Below are 22116 nucleotides of genomic sequence, written 5' to 3'. Positions count from 1 at the left end.
GTTTTTATTCACATGCAAAATACTTCCGAAAGCACCAATTTGAAAACTCAGAATCCTGAAACCAAATCACTAATCTTCCTCGTTCCTAAAATTTTTATCTCACTAGTGGTTACCTGATAGTTTAGTACCCTTTACATTTGGGAGAATTAAAAAAAAAAAAAAGGCTACTATTTTGGGATTCTGATGTCCAATGGGTTTGTGTGTATTTCTTTTCCATGTATATTTCTTCTTCTCTATAAATACATTTAAATAGACTAAACACCTCCTCTGGCAGTTACTTCATCAAAACATGGAAAAAATGTTATGGTTGAGCATGGATTTATTTTGAGACTTACAAATGGTGTTCTGGAAACCCTTTGCGATTCGCCGGCGTACTGGGTTCTCTCAACCTTCCGACTAGGAGGAAGTTCCTGTTCCTGAATTCACAATTCACAGCTGCGCAAGGGTCCTCGTTATCAAGGGAGACCTGGGTGCTGGCTGGTGAACCTGCTAGTTACACACACACACACACACGCACGCACACACACGCGCCCATCGTAAAAGCATATCAGCTCTCACAGATGCCAGATGAATGAAGCACGTGTCCCCTGAACTTCCTCTAACGGACAATGAGGTCTGAGGCTGGAGCCCCTGAGATGCCCCATCTAGTTTGTTTTTCTTCCTCCTGCCAAGCCCAGGCCCGAGATAACTAGCTAGTGTCCCTACACTGCTGGCAAGTAACACTTTGAAACATGACAGCCTTTCTCAGAAATAGTTTTAACAGGATTCTGTTTCTCCTGAAACTTCTTGGCCACGGATGATTCCCTTTGGTCCCTCCACTGTGCATTTCCAAATCCTCCATCCTCTCTGGCCTGGGAAGATTCTGTGCCTAGGGTCATCACTCGGACGTTGGAGGAAGCACCTGGGGCGGTGCTGGGGCCCCCTGCAGAGTCGCTTGTGAGCTGGGGTTTGGAAGAGGGTAGGGGGACAGGGATCAAGGGCTACACTTAACCATTTAATCCCCAGATTGTGAGACTGAGGGCCACCCTCTGTCACCGGTTTTCAGTGTGCTCTGAAACAGGATGACGAGGTAGAAGGAGTTAGATACAAGTCACTGGAGAACTGGACCTGTTCATTCAGGACCTGCGAGAGGGTGGGTCTGAGGAGCACAGCGCGAAGGCGGCGGACATCTCTCCTCCTCGGCAGCCTCTCCCCTCGCTGAGAAAGCCAGGCTTTCCTGTGACGCTGAGGGGAACAAAGTGCTCCTCCCAGGAGCAGTCCACCCTCCACACGTGGCAACTCGACCATCCCCCGCCCACCAGTAAAATGCTTCAGTTAATTTTTGTTCAGGGCTGGATAATTTTGTGGCCACTAATTATATCTGCAGCTACACATAGAGAGAGGCCTAAAAATAGCCCTTTGTCCTCTCACTGAAGGCACCTTTTCAAATATTAACCTCGCAGTCTCCCCCGCCACCCCCAGAGGGAGGATGCAGGCAGCTGACTCCGATCTTCCGGCAGCGGGCAGCGGGCGGGGCGCAGCGGCTTCCCCAGGTCAGGGACGCACCTGGATGCGCCAGCGGGTGGTGGAGTCCCAGGTCCTGGAATCCACATTTCTTTCTGGAGAAGACATGCCTAGGGGTGGTGGAGCTCAGTGCTTAGCCTGTGTGAGGTGCTGGGTTCAATCCGCATGACCTCCATTAGGAAAAAAAAAAAGAGAAGAAAAGACATGCCTTGAGTGCTCAGGGCAGGGCCTAGGGCCGAGGCCCCAGGTCTTAGAAAGACGACTGATGTTGACTAGGAACCCGACAAATATTTCCTGTTACTGAAAATGTCTTATCCAAGAGCCTGGTCTATGACATAAATACAGAATTTTAGTCATATGTTTAAGAACAGGAAAAACACAGGCGTAGGTGGAATTTGCTGACCGGAGCGGGAGAGTGGAAGGGTTTGTTGAAGAGCCTCCCTCCAGGGTCACACCGGCCTCGGGCTCAACTCTTGCCCTTCACTCTTACTGCCCACGTGACCTTGAGTAAAGGCATTTTCCTTTACTTCCTCCCTGTGAAATGGAGATAAACCCCTGTCCTGTGCACAACGTTGATGAGTGAAGAAGGGAAACCATCATGTAAAATGTTCAGCAGTGTCCAGCTCGGGGCAAGCACCCGAAAGAGGAAGCCATCCGTATCCTCACAACAGGAACCTCCAGGGTTTCTTGTGATCATAAAGGGGAAAAGTTCTGGTCCCCAAAAAAGAAACGGCCCTTTGTCAGTCCTGTCCCGTGACTGCGCTCTAAGGAGGACACAGATAAAGCCAAATGTGATGCCCATTAAAAATTTAACTATATATCATATTCATTTATTATCAATCCACAGGATAATTTGATTGCTACATAAGCTCATAAAAGCTTTTTCATCTTTACAAAATTAAAAAAAAATGTGCCAGAAGGATGTATTAACAACTGCCAATAAACAAGAGAAGGAAAATCTTAAAATTATAAATTTGCTGTAGAAAAGATAAAAAACAATTATATTTTCTTTAGAATTTTACCTTGAATAAAATATTCCCCTGTATAAAAAATAAAAAAGCTTGCTCTGGTTAGAATTAGAGTATTTCGTCTTCAAATCTGGGAATTTGCATAACGTCTCCAGGATAGTTTTCCTCTGTACCGCGTGGCATTCAAGCATAGCAGATTAGAAAGATTTTTTTTTCTTTTTTTTAAAGCAGTCTTAAAATGGGACATCTGCGGAGAAGTTCATTTTCTTCTCCTCCTCAGGGATTTGGAACACAGCCTTTGAAGGGAGGCAAAGGAGGAAAGAAACTGGATGGGAGGGGAGGGGAGAGGATGGGGTGGGATGGAAGGAGAGGGGAGGGGAGGTGGGAGGAAGGATGCTGACTGTGCTGTGGAACAGAGCAAGATCACAAGAAGGTCTACCTGTAAGTGCTTTCAGATAAGGTGCAGAAGCAGACTGCAATGTCGCTAGTACTGCCCTATGTACATATTCACAAGAATAAAAAATTCCAGCTAGTTCACATTTTCACATCCGTTCCGAGGCATCCACTCCACCATGCTGCCCTTGACCGCAGGCAATGCAGCACCCCACTGCCCGTGTGGGTGTTGGTCCTATGACGTCCTTGAACTTGAGGGAGCAGCCCTGGGAGATCCAGCAGGCCTAGAGATTCGCGTCTACCAATGGGCTGGAGTCCTGAGTTTAAAAAGAAGGTCCAGTACTGGAGTTGGACACAGAAATCACTGTTCTATTGTCAAGGTTTTTCCCTTAAGATTTGTCTAAAATAGGTGTCAGAGAGAAAAAAAAAATACAAACAAACAATAAGACAAAGCCAAGAAATCCCAACAACCACTGGGGGGATCAAAGGCTTAACAGCTCTTGACCCGGGCCTGGGTGATGTCAGACGTCTTCTTGATGACGCTGGCCCGGGTCTCCCGGTCGGGCCGACTGCTGCTGGGCGTGGGGGTCACGGAGGGGGCCAGGGGCAGGTCTGGGAAAGGGGGCCAGGAGCTGTTGTAAGGCACCGGACAGCTCTCCTCTTTGATGGTGACCTGGAGGTCGGGCTTGTTGGAGGTGACGAAGGTCGCCATGCTGGGCAGCAGGTAGGTGCTCCGCGTCCCCATGTTGCTCAGGTACTGCTTGCCTTCAATGTTCCTCTTCCGCCAGTGCGGCCGCCCCTTTCAAAGAAAACAAGGAAGATACGTATTTTCTTTGCCTTCTCTTGAATGGCTTCTTTAAAATAACGTGCCCCTCTTCCCACGTGTCGGTGTCTGAATTTCTTAAGAGGCCCGTGGAGTTAACAAGAAGTGGAGCGACTCTGCAGCCCTGAACTGAAATCCGTCCCGCCACGCACGCCCCCGGCACCGGTTTCTCTGCCCTCTCACCCGCACCCACTTGCTACCTCCCAGAAACCTAGCCAAGACTGTTCTATGAAGGCAGGAAAACAAGGTGGCCGCCGGGCTTCTGGTTCCCCTCTACTCCCATCGGCCGGCCCCATCCTCAGGCAGCTCCGAGCCACGGCGGCTGGTGTGTCATGGTGGCTTGGTTTCTCCCTGACGGCCCGATCTGATCTTTGAGTCAACCTGCGTTCTCGGGAGGAGGGAGGCCAGGCGCTCGTGACAGCGGGGAATGCCCCTCGACTGCTTCCAAATGGGTACAGCCTAGAGCTCCCGTGTGCAAGCAGACAGAAGGAGCTGGAGTCCCACCTTGAAGAAACGGGGTCTGAATGGACGTAAGCATCCACACCTACTGTCTTTTCAGAATTCTTGGACAAGACTTGCAAGTATTTAGTACGTTGGGAAACTGCTAATTCCAAACACCACTAGTCAGTCTGTCTGTCTCTCACTCAAACACAGACACCAAGCAGGCCTCGCAGGAATACTTCCCCTCACCATTACAGCCATATCCTGCCGTGTAGGAGCCCGTGTAGGGGAAGGAGGGAAATCAGAAGCAGGCGACTGAGAATCCGGACTGAACACACACCCGGCCTCTAGGCCCGGATCACAGAGGGCGGGGCCTCTAGGCTTCGGGGAGCTACTTTTGCTCAGCACTTCCTGACGCTGACTTTTCATCCTGGCTTTTGGCCGCCCCTGGGACCTTGCATTTCTGCTTGGAAATCAGGATGTTTATGGTAGGAAGAATATCAACGGTTCCGGCCTTTTCCTGCCATCATAGCCTCCTTTCTGACGGTAACGTCTTACTCCCTCCCCTCCCATTCGGTTCCCAGAGCTTCATTTTTTAATTCAAAATCCAAAAGCACTGTACATTTTACATTATGTCTATTTCACCACCACCAAAAAAAAAAAAAAAAAAAATCCGGAAGGGAAACTCATGATCAGAAGGAAGGAAACTTGGCCAGCAGCAGGGACGCGGCGGGCGCGCGGGGAGCGGCCGCCCGGCGCCTGCTGCGGCCACGGGCGGCCGCCTCGCTTACCTCCGAGCTCTCCTCGTCACTGGGCACACTATCGGTAGTTTCGCTTTCTGTTCACAGAGAGAAAAACACAGGGCCATCATTCCTGCCCCCCAAACTGTTTCGAGGCTCAGGCAGTGTTTTCAAAATGGATCAGCACTCCTTTCTTCAAAAGAGAACCGGGTCCCTAGACTCATCATCTCCGCCCCCCTTTGAGGTCCCACGCTGGGGCCTGGGCGGTGCCAGAGCGAATTTCATTCCTCTCACTTTGCTCCTTCAGGGGAAAGTTTGAGAGCTGAGGGGCGGCTGGTGTTCCCCGGGCCAGGCTGTGTTTATTCTCGGCCTCTGGGTCCCGGGATGGGGTGCGTCTGTCTCCCTTGCTGGCTTAGATGCTCGGACAACTAAGGACCGCTTCCAGCCAACAGCCAGCGAGAAACTGAGGCCCTCCATCTGACAACCTGCCAGGAACTGCGTTCTGCCTCAAATCGTGTGAGCCTGGGAGCAGAGCCTCCCCAACCCCATCCTCAGATGGGACAGCGGCCCTGGAGCAGACCTTAACTGCTGGTCTGTGCAGAGACTGCCCTGAGCAGAGGACCCAGGGAAGCCAGGCCTGCCCTCCTGACCCTCAGAAACCGTGGGATGAAAAACGTGTGTTGTTTTAAGCCAGTAAGTTTGTGGTTACATGGTCACGCAGCAATAGATAAGCTAATTCGGTTACCATCCCGATGCAACCTGCCAGCTGTGAGACACGGAACGAGTGACTTAACCTCACTGAGCCAGTTTCCTCATCTGTAAAATGGGAGTGTAAACAGCTTCCAAAGGGGCTGATGTGACGACTGGGGAGAGGCCAGCATGGGCCTCGCTACACCCAGTCAAGGCCAGTGCCTTCGCCCTGCGCTCACTGGCCTCGTTCCAGGCTGGATCTGCACGACAGGCTGGGTTAACAGAGGCAGAGGCAGCAGCTGGTGACTGCATGTCACCTGTACACAGAATACAGGACTTGTTTAAAGCAACACATTTTTAATTTTTTTAAGTAAAAAAAAATTTTAATTGTTTTAAATACAAAATGGATGGTGTGCAGTTTTTCAGTGTTCAGAGCGTTGAGAAATGAAAGCACAGCAGGCAGAACTTCCCAAACCCACGGCCCTCAGAGACCCTGAGTCTAGGTCATTCATCTCGCAGACAAGGCCGGGAGGGAACCCTAACAGTGAACTTTTGCAGGGTGTTCTGCTGAATGCCGGCGCCTCCGATGCAGGTCTTGTTCAGTCCCTCAAGGGCCCTAAGTCAGGGAGCAGCTCCCATCCCCCCCCCCCCGGCTTATGCAGAAGACCTTGTGTGTTCTCGGGCCTTCTACCCACTTCATTCCCAAACCCATGCAGGGACCGGCCTCCAGCCTCCAGTCTTGCTGGTGTCACAGCTGCGACCAGATGCCTCCCAGCCCAGACAGAGCCCTCCCGGCCACCCAGAGCACCAGCCACAGACCAGGCTCTCCATGAATTAAAGCCTAAGGAACAAATGGACAAACTGAGTCACAGATTCATTCCTCAAACAAAGAAACCGCAAGTGACTGCACTGGGGCCTTCATGCACATTTCTGTGCCACTGTTCCCCAGTGACTTCACCCAAGTGATCGCCGAGGGTGACCCTCAGACCTAGAAGATGGGCCTGTCCACCCTGCAGTCTGTGCAGACTTTCCAGAAACATCCCCGGTGGGGGCAGCAGACGCTCGAGAAGGCTTGACTCTAATTATCAAAGCAAACCGGCCCCGCTGAGATGTTTCCACACCACAAGAAATTAAAAACAACAGCCAGGGAAAATGCCCCTTCTCACTTAAACTGCACACTCACTCAGGACCCCAGGAGGCAGGAATCAGCGCTGCCACTCCCGAGAAAAATGCGGAACAGAGATGTTGAGAAACCAGCCAAGGTTGTGGACTGAGTCAGCGCCAAGCAGGGACGACAGAGCGGCCTCTGATTCTGGGCCATGCGCCGAAGCTCTCCCGCGGCTCTGGCCTCTGATGAAACTTCAAGATCCCCTTTCCATTTTTGTGGTTCACTGTCTTTGTACTCTGAAGCCAAAGTTTCTCTTCCTTTCCTGTATGTCTAGGCCCCTCCACTCCTAATCATCCTCCCTAAACACCAACACCTTCTGTTCCTCTCCCCTTCCAATAAAAACCCGATGCCACTAGGCATGCTCTGGGGGTTGGAAATTGGCGAAAACGAGCAGGTAGCTCTGAGGTTCTGGGTCCCACCTCAGCCCAAGTCACAGATGCAGGAGGGGCGGGGAGGCAGACCCCGGGGAAGATTCCTGCATAAGACCTTGGACGGCCATGAATGTGATCAGGTTGTTAATGGCCTGTAAGAAGCCAGTTTTTAACTTCAGGGATTCAGTCGGAGACAGAAGACACACATGCTCTGAACTTGCGTTTTCTGCTGACACTTGAGTTTTTTAGCTGAGAAGCACTGTTTCTAAACGGAGATCAACTACTTCTGAAGTTGTTTGGAAGACTCTTCGATTAGCAAACCGAGATTTCTAAATTTTGTTTAAAAGAAGGGCCTTGAGTGCCTTGAGCCTGGGAGCAGGAGATGCTTGAAGCACTAGCCCGAGGATCCAGACCCTTCTCTCTGGATGACATGGTGCTCACGACTACCCGAGTCACTGGCTCAAAGTGCTTTGCTGGGGGCACTCACGCCCATTTGCCTCTGTGTTCTTGGTTTTCCTTCACCATTGCCACTTTCAAGATCGGTTCTTACCAACAAACGAGTTCACGGCAGCTGCTGCTTCCAGATCGACGTTACTGCCGATACGTCAGTGTGAGCTGTTTCATCTTCCCTTTTGCTTAGTTTGGATTTGGTTGTGTATTCGTTCCGAGTAGCATGGAATAAAAGAAAACCTGGAGTTGCTTCCCTAGTATGGTCTGAACACGTTGCGGGTGTTTACAGAGTAATAACAGCGACCCAAGGAGTCTGTTTATCTTTCTGGTCTGTTTCCCTGAAAGCAACTGGGGTGAGAATGAAGGGAACGGTTTGGATTAGATGATCCCAAAGCTGCTTCTTCCAGAGCTGAGGTTTTGGAATGACGCCAGTCTTAGGTCACCTTCAAGTTAGCCCTGTTTTTACTGTCAGATCATCTCAGGAACACAATGGGGAGAGAGACAGTATGTTTTCTGCCACAGCCTTTTTGCACTATGACATCCTGGTGCATTTTCTGGAAGGCTCTTGTTCCACAAGTTTTACTAACAAGATCGACAAGGATTTCTTTCCCTCGATCATTTCCTCAATTACTTTCACTAGAAGGCTCGAAGAAAAGGTTCAAATCAGAGTCCTGTGAATCTCCAAGCACTGTTATTTTTGCCCCACCCAACAAAATGCAAGCCTGTTGTGGTTTCCATAAGGACCCAAAGTCTTGCCTGCTGGTTGCTGGTCAGTAGGAAATCTTTCTTGTCTCACGCATCACCAATTAATCCTTTGTCTTAAGCTTTCTTCTTCATCTCTCATCCACTCTTCCCTGAAATACTACCGGGGGTTCCTTTTACTGTATCACCAACAATCCTGGTGCCACACATCAGGCAAGAGGCCACTTTATGGTAGATCTTTAAAAAACAAAATCACTCTTCTCTAGAGCCTCCCAAGGTTGAACTTTGGGACACCCCTCCCCAGGATGAAAGTTTTATGAATCCAACTAGAATTTTATGCCGTCTTAAAACAATAAAACCATCCAATGCAATGATGTATGTCAACTCAAAGACACTGTCTCTTTTCTTGCTCACCATAATATTTAGACCAGGGAGAAGCCAGCCTTGCAAAAATGAATGTGGGTTTTATAATACTACTGGGATTATATTTCAGTGGTCAGTAGGGTGCCAAAACAGCAAACCACCACCTCCAAATACTGGTTTCCTAAACAAGTGGATGGGAGGGTTAAAGGAGGTTGAAATTCAGTTGAAGAGTCCAAACAACGGAATCCTATCACGAAAAACAGGCAAACAGCCTATTCTCATGGGGAATATAAAGTTAGAAAGTTAATACACCCCCCAAATCTGCCTTTCCTGGTAGCGAGCTGTGAAGTCCCTGGCTGAGAGATTTTAGCTACCCATGGCCAGGAACACGAGAGTTTCTTATGTGCCCGTGGGCTCTAGGAAAGCAGCAGTGATGACACATCTTGGTTCCATCCAGTAAGCCTCCCTCCAGAGCGTTCAGGAGGATTCAGACAGCGGACACGACAGGAAGAAGTGCAGGCTGGGCTCCAGCCAGACCCCGGCTGCCTGCCGGCCTCGCCCGAAACGCCGTCTTTTCAACTCCTGCAAGTGTCCTGAAAAGGGTAATGAAATTTTCATTTCTCTCTCATGAGTCAGCTGTTTCGGGATTCTTTTGCTAAAGCAAAATGCCACTGCTGGCGGGAACAGCAAGAAGAGGCCTTTCCAGAATCCTCGAGAAGACTTTAGGGAAGTGTGACTCAATAGATAAACAGAAAAGTCTACTCCAGCCTCCCCCCAACACACACACACACACACACACACACACACACACACACACACACACACACACACACACACACACTGGTGTAAGGATACCTGCAGCGGCATGACAGAGAAGAAAGTCCCACATTTTTCAGCCACAATCAGGGAAATATGAACAAACTAGCTTAGTGTTTCAAGTTCCTGTTATTCCAACAGTAACATCAGGGCATAAACATCCTGCTCTGCTTCCTCTGGTTGGTCCTGGAGATCCTGGGACGTGGACCGTTCTGGACAGCGGAGCCCTGTGCGGTTGTGCAGGGCAGCGTCACCCTGGAGGCGCGAAGAACAGGCCTCTGGCATCGGCTACGTGTGGGTCTAACTGTGCGACTGGCTGTCCAGCCCCGGACACGCTGCTTCGCCCCGTCAGCCTCAGATTCCTAATTTCTAAAGAGAGAGGAACGAGGGTGCCCAGGCTGCCAGGGTTTTACTCAAGAGAATTAAAGAAGGCAATCGATTCCCAGCATTTAGCACAGCTCCCAGGGCAAAAGAAACACACGACAAATAGCAGCTATTATCATGGGGGCGCCGGCAAAGACCGGGGGGGGGGGGCGGCACCCGCAGGAGCTCAGAGCACGTTTGATGAACAAACAGCTGATGACAAGCTTATCGTGTTGGACGAATCGTAGGCTTCCTGTAGCCAAGCCTGGTTCTCGCTTTCCTTTCATGTTCCCGGCACAAAAGAAAGCTAGGACCTTGAGGACATTCTGCTAAGTGACGTTAAGCCAGTCGTAAACGAACAAACACTGTATAATTCCACTCCTATAAGCCAGACTCACAGGGACAGAAAGTAAAAGGGCAGCTGCCAAGGGGCTGGGGGAAGGGGAGTGGGGCGTTACTGTTTCATGGGCACAGAGTTTCAGTTTTGCAAGATGAAAAAGTTCTGCAGCTGGAAGGTGGTGATGGTTGCACAACAGTGTTAAGGCAGCTAATGCTGCTGAAATGTACACTTCAAAATGGCTAACATGGTAAATGTTATGTTATGTGTAGTTTGCCACAATTTAAAACAAAAAGGGAAGCAGGTCTAGCTCAGTGGTAGAGCGTGTGCTTAGTAAGCACAAGGGCCTGGGTTCAATCCCCAGTACCTCATTAAAAAATACTACTACTAAATAAATAAATAAACAAACCTCATTAACACTTCCCCCAATTTTTTAAAAAACAAAACAAAAAGGAGTAAAAAAAAAAAAGATAAGGATAAAAACAGGAAAAAAAAGAAGTTAAAAAAAGTAAGTTGGGGTTCAGGAAATATGAGGTTAGGGCAGGGGATGACAGGTCACAAACGTCTCATCATCTGAATTAACCTCACTCTACTGCTGACCCTGTGCCTGTCGCTGGGGTGGCACCCTGGCTGGAGGACACGCTATCTGGCAGCACATAGAGGACACTGGGGAGAATTCCTGAACCATTTATTAGAGTGGGCTGCAGTCACCCCTGACAGGGCCCCTGCTTTTTATTTTGAATATCTGCAAGCAGTAACACTGACTCAGAACTTCTGTTTCATAATTGTGATGGAGTCTCCAGAAGTTAAATGGAGATCATCAGAAAGCGTGTGTAAGATGCTGTAATGTTGGTGGGAAAAAGGAGCCATCAATTTATCCTGTAAGGATGGAAGAACTGACTGAATTTGGTTCTAATCTGGACTGTCAGGGCCAACTCCTGCAACTCTGTGGCGCATTCCCTAGAGAATCAGAAACGGGCTCACTCACCTAGCCCAACTAGAAGCTGCCCCAAATAAAGAAAGAAGGGGAAAATATACGAAGTGACAAGTAAGCATGGTGGGACAGAGTGGAACAAGGATTTGTGACCTGGAGCGAAGTTCCTTCCTTCCAGTGAAGGACCCAGAAAAGGTGATCTCTAAGGCCCCGTCCAGCTGGCTCAAACTTAGATTCCATTAACAACACCCTTCCAACTTGCTGATAATTTGTGCAAATAAAACAGACTCGGACAAACTACTTCCCCAGAGAAATCTGACTATCTGTGGGTCCCGTGTGAACACGTTATGGGTGGGCAAGCACAATGCTGTGACCGTGTCTCCTGACCGAGAACAGAAGTGTCCAAGAAGATGTTGGCTGAGAAAATTAAGGCAAGAATAATTCCAGCCAGAATAATTCTTAGGACAGAGGAGAGGTTCTCTACTGTGTTGGTGCAATGGGTCACCCTAGACTAAAGGCCTGCCCTCCCGTGCTCCTTCCTCAGGTGGCAAGGTTTTCGACCCACCCCCTCACCTGCGTAGGAGGACACGGGGGAGATCTGCAGAGGGTAAAGCTCACTCATGCTGACCGGCTGCTCGTCGCTCTCGGTGGTCACCTCTACAACTTGGCAGATGTCTGGCGGATTAGTGACAATCTCTTGATCCTCAATGTTGCTGTCCAGATGTGACTGTCCTACAACTTCAAAGAAAAGACAGCCATCATGCACCAATGTCGCCAGCCTTCATCATCCCAGCACACACTCTCAAGAAACACAAACTTCCTGCAGAGAGCCCAAGAGCTGGGACTCAGATTCCTGGTCACCAAATGGCATCTTCCATGAAATAAGAACAAGCCTTACTTTTGGGTTAATGTCCCCGTAGAAGTAGCCTGCCAATAATCTGGTTCCCCAGGGCTATTTCCAGTGCGCCTGCCAATGGTGCTTACATGTGGCAACATCCCAAACTCCTCAGCCAGGAGCCAAGGCTGAAGGACCAGAGGCTGCATCCAGACCCTTCCCAGGGCCAGAGAGAGAAACAGTGCTTTGAACCTGACCTTCTCTGTTTTCTGCTCTTGCTTTGAAGGAAGCTGCCATGCTATTTTCTGAGTCCTGGGGTCCAGAGAGACATCATCAACTCTCATAAGGAAGGGGGACCACCAAAATCCACCCTACTGTGTCATTTCTAGCTGTGGGATGCTCTGTGCACACTCCCGGCCCTCTGCCTACTCCACAGGCAATGGTTGTAATCTCAGGACAATGGAGAAAAGTGATTTCCCAGTCCCAGCACACTTTAGTGGTGTCAAAACCCCGAAACACTGGTAAGATGAATTCTGACCCCCACAACTTTTTAAAAATTAAACTTTTCAGTTTGAGATCACTATAGATTCACATGCAGTTGTAGGAAATAATACAGAAATCCAGTGTGCCCTTTACCCAGGTGTCCTCCAGTGGTAACATCCTGCAAAACTACGTACAGTATCAGGATACTGATGTTGATAACAATCTACGCATATTCTTCAGATTGCCTCCGTTTCACGTGTGCTCCTCTGTGTATGTGTGCTTAGTTGTGAAGTTTTATCACAAACGAGGTTGCAAGTATGCACCACCACAGTCATCACACTAACCAGTTCCATCATCACAACCATCTCCTATAACTGCATCTACCTTCCTTCAGCCCCCATCCCCTTTGTCTCTAACCCCTGATATCCACTCATTGTTTCCCATTTCTATAATTTTTGTCCCTTTAAGGATGCTTCATAAATGGACTCACACAGTAACTTCTTGAGACGGGCTGTTTTCACTCAGCATAATTCCCTGCAGATTCATCCAAGCTGTTGCATGTATCAACAGTTGGTCCCTTTACACTGTTGCATAATACTCTACGGCATGGACGTACCACAGTCTGTTTTTATTCACCCACTGAAGGACTTCTGGGTTGTTTCCATTCTTTGGCTACTACAAATAAGGTTCTATGAACATTTGCGCACAGGTTTTATATGAACGTAAGTTTCCATTTCTCTGGGACAAATGACCAAGAGTGTTAATTACTGGATCCCATGGTAGTTGTATGTTTAGTTTTACAACAAGCTGCCAAACTATTGTCCAGAGTGGTGATACCATTTTATATTCCCACCAACAATGTACGGATGATCTTAATTTATGCACCTTTTAGTCAGCTTTTGGTGTTGACACTATTTTTTGACTTTAGTCATTCTGGTAGAGGTGCAGGAATACTTCATTGCAGTTTTAATTTGAATGCCTCTAATGCCCTGTCCTACTTTCAAACAGAGCCGACCTTATACTTCTATTGGCAACTGATTGGATGGAATATCCCTGGAAACTGGCACCAACAAACAAATGAGAACAACAATGTTTTCCCCAGGGCCTCTCTCAAAGCTTTGCCATCATAATCAATGTTTCAGTCGTGCCTGTGTAAGTCATTTGAACATTTCAACCCAGGAGCATGACAGGGAAAGCATCATTATCCTGTTATAAGTGAAGCCATTCAGGCACAGAGAAGTCGAGGGGCTTCCCTAAAGCCACACAGCTTGGATTATGTGCAGTGCTCTGCGTCCCCTGCCCTTTTTCGGTCATCTGTAAAACGTTCAGGTGAGGCAGGAAGGCGGCCACATTCCAGTCTCTTTGAGAAGTTAGCAACCTGGGCTAGCACCTGTTCTGACCGCTGAAAGTATTTTGATTGCTCAAGTATCTCTGTTTGTACATGGGTTTCTGTTTTAAGTGCTTGTGGGGGGATGGCAGTGATGAAGTGACTGGCATAAGGTAGGGAGAACATAACCTGATTTCTACTCAGGGAAGGCTTTAGAAGGGAGTGAGAATTCATGGATTTTTCTAGTAGAGAAAAGAAAGGCCCCAAAGAGGCTGAGAAAGGAGATCTGGGGATGTGATAAAGAGTCCACAAAGTCACGGCACACAGAACGGAGGGGAAATCGGATGCCGAGCAGGTTCTCCTGGAGGGAATAAAATTAAAGAAAAGGAAGGCAGGCTAAATACGGCAGGCAGACTCCCCATTTCTTATTTTATCTTTTGGACCCTCCTCCTTGAGCCTGAGAGCATCAATTATGCAAGTTCACCAGACACAGACTGAGCGCTGACACTGACCTCTCTCAAGTTTCTGCTGCCTCTTCTCCCAAGTAAAATAAAACGGCAGGGAAACGAGATCTGTCCTGTCCTTTCCCAAGTCCTAGAAGCAGCTGGTGGGTGGAGAGAGAAGACAAACGTCTGCATGTGTGTGTGTGTGTGCGTGCGTGCACGTGTCTGACAAGGAGGTGGGGACCACTGATACCCTGTATCCCAGGGCAATTAAAATCTTATATAAATTTGATTTAAATCAAAGCCACTTTCATTTCTAATGTTGCAAAATTCATTTCTCTCTTGCACTGTCACTCCAAGGAGAGAGGCGGCGAGCTAGCTGGGAGCATAAACAACAGGGGCCGCTCCAGCATCTTGCTAACTACACCCCTTTGTTCTGACCAGGGTTCTCCCCCATAAGGCCCAACTCCAACTAACAAAGATTTATGGAGCACCTTCTTTGCACAGGGCGTTGCCAGTCAGGTACTAGGAGGGACAGAGGAAGCGCAATCTGGAATAGGATCTGGTTTGTAAGAAGTCCAGTGGGGTGAGAGACCAGCACTAAATACTCCAGAGCAAAAGCTGAGGGCTGCGGTGGAGAGGGAGAGAAGGGAGGGGGGCATGTGATGAAAGTTGAAGAGCAGAGTATTTTTTTTCCAGTACGAGGAAACCAAAGGCTCCGATGAGGCAGTAACACAGTGGGTGGAAGGGGAGGGTGAGGCAGAGTTAGATGCCTCTGCCTTCGGGGGGCCTTTTCCTGCCCACCCCAGAACAGACTGCCCTCTCTTTCCCATGGGCCTCTCACTCCCCGTCCCCACAGCTCAGCCAAAACTACAATGTCACGCAACCTTGGGACGTGTCTTGACTTTCTGCCTCGCGTGGCCAGTTAATTCTGCAGATCTTCCTTCAGCTTTCTTATTTGTACATGTCATCTCCCAACCAAATGATGGCTCCCAAGAGAGCTGAGAACCTGCATTAGAACTTTCTGTATCGAGTCACAGCATGTGCTTGTGGCTTGTACGGGAGGGCAGCTCCATGAATCTCTGCTGGAAAAGAGATGAGTGAACAGAGCAAGGCTCCCAGACTGGAGCCAGGGTCCTGCAGGAGTTCAGGACCACTTGCAAATACTGCACGTAACAATGAACGTTTTCCAGACAACTTCAAGACTCCTGGCGAGTGGACTTTTAAAAACCTAGATGAAGTGATAAAGCTGCCAGGGGCTGGGGGAGGGGGAGGAAATGTTTTGGGGATGAGGAAAAAGTCCTATGTCTTGAATGTACTGGTGGTTACCCAACTGAGGGCGTCTCTCAACATTCACAGATCTGAATGCCTAAAGCAGGTGAGTTTTACTGTATTTCACATAATACAAACACCTTAAGACAAAAAAGTAGATAAGCACCTCTATTCAGATTTTAAGTCTATCCGGAATGCCAGTAACCCAGATAGAAAAACAGATTTTTGTCTTCTGGGCTACAATCTCGATACTCAGTTAATATAATTACATTATCTCTAAGGCCAAATGTCAACCTAGGATTGTGTGGCTTTGTGCCTGGGACAGGGACGACCAATGCTCTCCATGATTGAGGGCACTTTAGAAACTTCCCAACTCACAAGTCACAAGTCCAGGGAAGAAGCAGGGAAATCCCAACATCTGAGATGCTCTCTGGGCATGCGTTACATACACCCCTGCCCTAATCAAACCATCTCTCTTTCTCTCTCTCTCCATCTATACAGATAGATGTGAACTGATTTCCCTGAGCCACCAAAATTTGCCCTAGGGGACAACACAGACAGTGCCACTGATCCCTGACCACGGAAGTCGCACAAGGAGAGCAAACTTGGCAATCTGCTACAGTACATGAGGTCAGACGTGGGAGCCCTCTACGTGCTAGGGTGTCCTAACTGACACCCAATAATAGCCAAACATAACATTTCCGGAGCAGCTGAACTGTGTCTTTCTCACCTTGCCTGACCACCTGCCAGACCTCACAACCGCCAGGGAAGGTACAGTTATCATCCCCATTGGAGACACAAGGAAAAGCTTTATGAGTTAAATAACTAATGGAGAGTCCAAAGATTTAAGTCAAGGTCAGATAGCCAGGAAGCGGCAGAACCAGGATTCAAATCCAGCTCTCTCTGACCCAGTGCTCAACTCCCCAGGGCTCTGCAGTACAGACTCCCTAACAGAAAGAGTCAAAGAAATTCAAACTGCGCTGCCCTTGCCTTTCTAAGCCCCTTTTCAGATTAAAAAAAAAAACTTCCAAATCTCACCTTAATAAGACTCTGGGCTCATAACCAATTCTGAAATTGCTTTTCAACAGTTCTATATTGGGTGCCAAGGAAATTCTCAAATGGTTGGAGAAGCTAGAAATCCACTAAGCTTCTCCAGCTTAGGGAGGTCAGCACATCAGGAAAAGAGTCACCCACAGGAATGTAACTTTATCTGGACCTTGTTGCCGAGACTCACAACAATATTATTCATGGCTGGTTACTGATGAACCGGTTTGATTCCTTAAAAGGTCATTCTTACTTTATTAACAATTGTTGACTTAACGCTGGGCCCCACCTGAGAGAGTAGTTGCCCCACACGTCAGAGAAAGCTCTTAAAGGCAGACTATTCGAAACCAGAAAGTTCTTTGAAGGTGGGTTGGTCCTATCCGCTTTGCAGCTGAAAAAAGCTAAAACCCAGGGAGGCTCGGTAAATTGCCAAGGTCACTCAGGCAGCTACAGGGTCAAGATCAAAGCTTTTTTTGTAGGGCGCATATAAGCAGGCCATCCACATGCTACCAGGGAGAGCAGTTTCTTCTTGGCCTCATCTGAAAGTTGGAGAATTTAACCTGTGAATACCAGCCCTGGTGACAGACAGCCACTTCTCTTACTCAAACATATTTAAATATGATTGTGATAATATCATAATCATAACATTGTTTTACCACCTTCTAACCTGACACAGTGATTTTTTTCTGTTACGCTCATTTGATCCTTGCAACGAGTCCCTGCGGCAGCCAGGACCAGTTTTATTATTTCCATTTTAGATAGGATGAAATCGAGACTCAGAGAGGTTGGAGACTCTGCCCAGGATCACGTGGTAAATAAAAACCTGCAGAACTTGGTGTAGAAACCCCAGTCTTTTAGCTTCACATCTGGTGTTCTTTTGTTTTGTTTGGCTTTTTTAAATAAAATACAGCCATGATTCGGTTTAGGCATCCAAGAGCGATGGTGGGAGAGACAGTCTCTATGGGGTTAGTCACTTCAGAGAAGGGAGCCGTGTCCTTGCACGGGCCAGACTGTCCTCGACTGTGACAGGGAGGTGCAGAGTGGGGCCGGAGTGTGACTGGTACAGTGTATGCACTCTTCTCTCCCAAGAGCAAACAGCATCACATGCCACTCTGCTGCCAAGGGGGGCAAATAGTGGGGCCCAGTGAACACTCAGTTGAGTTAATCAATCTGTTTCAAGGGTCAGTGGTCTGAGAGCGGAAAGCTGGGGAAGACCTCTCAGGTTGCACTTACCCTTAATGAGGAACCTGTCCAAGGTCCATTTCTCACCGCGCTGTGTTGACAGAGCCCAAGCTTCCGCACCATGGTAACAAAACCCACAGCCAAAACCTTTCTGGATAGGCACATGGAAGTCCATTTGCTCAGAATAATTCAAGTTCCAAGACAAGTACAGAAGAGGAGGACAGGAGCTAGGTCCCAAGGACCCTGGGGACATGAGGGTCTTTGTCCTGGGGGGCAATGGTGACACTGGTACTTTTTAATAAATGATTCTGTGGGGGCGGGAGGGGGCAGCTGGAAGCAGAGCTGAGGCGAGAGCGAAGGAGAATGGGAGCCGTATTGGAAACAGAAAGGATTCAGATTTGAGAAGCAAGACACGGAAAGACAGGATTTGAAAGTTAATTATAAATGAGCTGAAGGCGGCAAGGGACAGGGGAAGGTGAAAAAAATATGTAGCCTCATAAAAAGTTGGCGGGTTTCTTGGGTAAATAAAAACTCCTTACGGTTGAAAAAGTAACAGCCCACCTCCACCGCCCAGGGCTCCTGTGCACATGGTGACTGAGGGCACGTTGCACTCCGTGACCTTGGCTTTTCCAAGGTCCAGCTGAAGGAAAACAAGATACACTATCGGTTCTGTGTCTGGGTACACTGTGATATCCTGGTTCACATCTCACATGGGCTTTCAGGTTGCCAAGTTTTCTAGGGGTCCTGATAAACATGGATGCCTTGACTCTGGCCCCGGCTCCTGAGGGATGAACAGCATACAGCCATGGAAACGAGCATGGAAAGCCTTCACTTGCTCCTTCGCAAGATGGGTGCCTTCCATCTAAAGAGCTACCCCAAAGCTACTTTTCATCTTGCAGATGGAATTTTTCATGTCTTAAGCACCAGGGAAAAAGGCAAAAAGAATAGGGGACAAAGGAGCTGGAAAAAGATGAAGACAGTTCTACAGCCTAGAGTCACCTGGCATCCTCAGATCCTTCCAAATCTGGTGCCGGCGGCTGCCAACCCTGAGTTGTAACCATGAGACCCTGGGGGACGGGGACGGGGGCGGGGAGGGGGCAGGTAGGGAGGCTGTAAGTCTGGTCTCTAAGTTGTGAATCTGTTCTGTTCCCTTCAGTACTCAGTTTCTAAGCTTGACTAAAAGAAAAGCTACTCAAGGTTTACTGTAGATAAAGTCGGTCAAATTTGGAAGCAATTACCCCCCAAAAAAGGACATCCTAGAAGGTACGTTTTGGGCCACCAAAATCAAGACAAAATCCAAATCACATTATTTCCTACTTTCCATGTCTAGGCACCAAAGGCCTGCTTGATTTACTTCAGAGTAATGAATAGCCTCCCTTATTTCACAACAGTCTTTGCTTTCTTGAAGGGTGGGGTTACCGTCTATCAAGAAACACAATGGGGTTCTGAAGCCCCGCCTGGGCCAGTCAGACAGACGTCCGCACCTGCAGACTTTTCATACTGGCCTGGAGGTGATTTCAATACAGCTCAGCAGAAGCACTGCTGACCCGGGCGAGACGCCAGCAGGGTATTGTCAGAACAATTCAACATGTGGCTGGCTTCTTCTGCTTCCTAAAAACAGAAGTTGCCACACACACAAAATAATTCAATGTGAAAGAAAAGTAAAAAAAAACCCATAATAATAAGGTTTTTTTTTTCCCTCCCTCTCCTTAAAGGGAGAGCAGGGAAGGTCTACTGGGGATGCTGACCTGTGCATTTAAACACACGGGAGAGATGGAACATTAAAAGATCTGGTCTAAGTCCTGAGACGCCGCACTCCTGCTTGGAGTGCACAGCCAGGGAAATCTGGGGAGCACGCGCAGCTGTTACAGACAAGAAGGCAGGGCCAGGCCACAGCTCGCTGACCGTCAGTGCATGCTCATGCCTGTGTGTTTTCCCGCTAGGATTTGCTGCAAGAATAAAAGTAAAATATAGCAGCAGTCTGGCAAGAGTTCATTTGTTAGGGTAACAGTACATTCTGTGTTTTACACCCTTACTGGATTCGCTTAGCAAACAGCCACCCTCTCCAGAATAAAAATGTACTGGGTTGCTGGCCGCCGCTGGGTTAAGGCATTGATTTTCAATCTATTTCCCTAGTGACAGAACCTACTGACAATGGGGGAAATACTATCATGTTAAGGACTTATTTCAGCTTCCATTTTTAATCGTATAAACATGTGCTTATAAGAGTAGAATGAACACATCTTGAAGCTTTCATCTTGGTGCCTAGACACAAAACTCTAAGGAACTCTGGATTTAGAAACAAATGAACTGAAAAAAAGAAATGGTGTCATTTTAAAATAACACTTTTTAAAAAAAAAAAAAGTAAAGAAAGACAGAAAGAATCTCTCAACTGCCTCCAGTGGCCCTGGAATCAGAACCCCTATGTTTCTTATCTCTATCCACATGTCCCAGAGGCTGGGGTGGGTAATTAGTGGTCATGTGAGAGAGTGTAGGCAAAAACTCTATGAAGGGTTTAAAACCTGAGCCAGTGCTGTTGTTGGCAATGATCACAAATTACCCACTTCTTTAACATACTTGCATGGATTCACTTCTTATATCATTACACACATTTGTGAGGGCCACTGACCAATTAGAAAGAGATACTCGAACTCATTTTGCTGTCATCCGTTATTATTTTATTATTAGGCCAAGGAAGAGAATCATTTCATCCAGTAAGTGATCCTCTAACCAAACCTGGCCTTCGTCTTTGTCCTAGAAGTAAGGACTCATTAAATTAGTACCAACTCCATGCAGCACCAATCATACCAAAAAGAACAACCCATCTGACAGAATTTACATACTGAAGACTCAACTAATATGTTAAAAAAAAAAAAAGGAAAAAAATTGGTCCAGGTCTAGCTTTTGTTTGGCATCTTATTTGAGGCTGAATTCTCCTCCTTCATGAGGGGGGAGCTCCAAAAACCAACCAGCTCTCTCAAAAATAGGCTGAATCTTAAGAAAGCATGCCTGGAGGATTGGCAAATATCTTCCTTTTTTAAAAGGTGCTTTCTAGGGACAGCCTGCTGAGAAAGGGCTGGTAAAAACCCAGGTGCTGGTGAAGGAGCTCTTGGCCTTGGAGAAAAGGGCCCAGGAGGGAGGGAGAGCTGGGTTCCGGTCAGCCACGTGGCCTCACTCCAGAGGGGAAATGAGAAGAACGCCTGCTCCCGGAGACCTCACTCAGCTCAAAGTGACAGTGGGACCATCTGTTTCTGCAAAAGTGCCCCGTCTGGACGGGAGCCCTGGGAGAAGGCAAGGCCCACCGCCCTGAGATACAGAGCAAGCTGTATTTCAACCCAGACTGCTTTCTCCCCTCACACTGTGTTCTGCAGGAGACCTCGGCGTGCAAGGGGGTCCGTGCATACGCAACTCTGCTTCCCAAACTCCCGAACTGAGGGGAAGGAGGAGCGGCTGCCATCGGCAGGGACTGCAGCCTCCTGTCCGCATCAACTGAGAAGCCACAAATGAAGGTGCCCGACGTGAGGCTTGCTCTCGGAGCCCTGCTTGATCGCTCTGGTTCTTACCAGCATCAGAAGCTCTAATCATTTGCAAAATGGAGCAAAATGTCATGAATTAAAAGGTACTGAGGGAAAAGGAGCCGGGGTTCTGGATTCCAGGCCTGGAGTTAGAATACGAGTTCTCGGCTGAGCCTCCACTCTTGCAGAGTCCCCACCATCCCTTCACCGGTCACCGCAGCATCCCAGTGGGACTTTATTGAGATGTAATTCACACTTGTCACCCTCCTGTCTACAAGCCTCCAGGGGTGGTATTTACACTGTGTGTGTAGGTAAAACGTTTGTGTCCTTTACTATCTGCTATACTTCAACTTAAAAAAAATTTTTTTTAAATACACTCTACAGCAGTTTGGGAATAAAACCCAAGCTCCTCCCCAGGGGCTCCCACAACCCCGCCCTACCTCCCTTCCTAGGAGCCTCATGTGCTCTCCCAGACTCAACTCACTACACCAGCCACACAGCCTCCCTCCTGTCCTCCAAGCCCATTCCTGCATCGGGGTCCGTTGCAACTCCACCCACCGGCTTCAGGGGGAACGTGGCTCCTCCCAGAAGCCTCCGATCTAGATGGGTGGCCGGTTCTTCTCCACACCCCTCCATTCCTCTCCTCTTCCGCTTTATCACAACAACAGTGCTGTCGTCATGTGCGGTTTTACTTGTTTACTGTCTGTCTCCTTGTATGAAACTAGGAATTGGACCTGCCTTGCCCCACAACCTATTTCCTGCTCGTAGCACTGAGTCTGGTTTACGGAAGATCCTCAAAACTCTGTGGGATCAAAGTGTGCCCTCTGGCCATGTGCCTCCGTGCCTCAGTTTCCCCATCGGTCAGATGAGCACCACCTCTGTAGCAGATGCTGAGAGGACTCGTGGGGACAGTCTCCTCCCTCCTTGTTCCCAAGTTAATAAGCACTTTTGTC

At 48.3% G+C, this 22116-nt stretch overlaps 1 protein-coding gene across 4 annotated transcripts in view; it reads right to left on the bottom strand.

Moving 5' to 3' along the window:
- Positions 1-2293: 2293 nt before the first annotated feature.
- Positions 2294-22116, bottom strand: part of IRF2 (interferon regulatory factor 2) — a 125634-nt gene continuing 105811 nt past the window's right edge. For 3 of the 4 annotated variants that reach the window (XM_014561676.2, XM_032468639.1, XM_032468637.1), the window contains 3 exons: positions 11636-11800; positions 4920-4966; positions 2294-3663 (listed from right to left, as the gene is read on the bottom strand). In XM_014561676.2, the coding sequence (XP_014417162.1) occupies positions 3355-3663; positions 4920-4966; positions 11636-11800 (521 nt within the window). In that variant the 3' untranslated portion in view covers positions 2294-3354. The remainder of the gene's footprint in view (positions 3664-4919; positions 4967-11635; positions 11801-22116) is intronic. The other variant, XM_032468638.1, reaches the window with a different exon arrangement.

The sequence above is a fragment of the Camelus ferus genome, chromosome 26 (assembly GCF_009834535.1).
Source record: "Camelus ferus isolate YT-003-E chromosome 26, BCGSAC_Cfer_1.0, whole genome shotgun sequence".
NCBI lineage: Eukaryota > Metazoa > Chordata > Mammalia > Artiodactyla > Camelidae > Camelus > Camelus ferus.
This window is presented reverse-complemented; position numbering and strand designations above follow the sequence as displayed.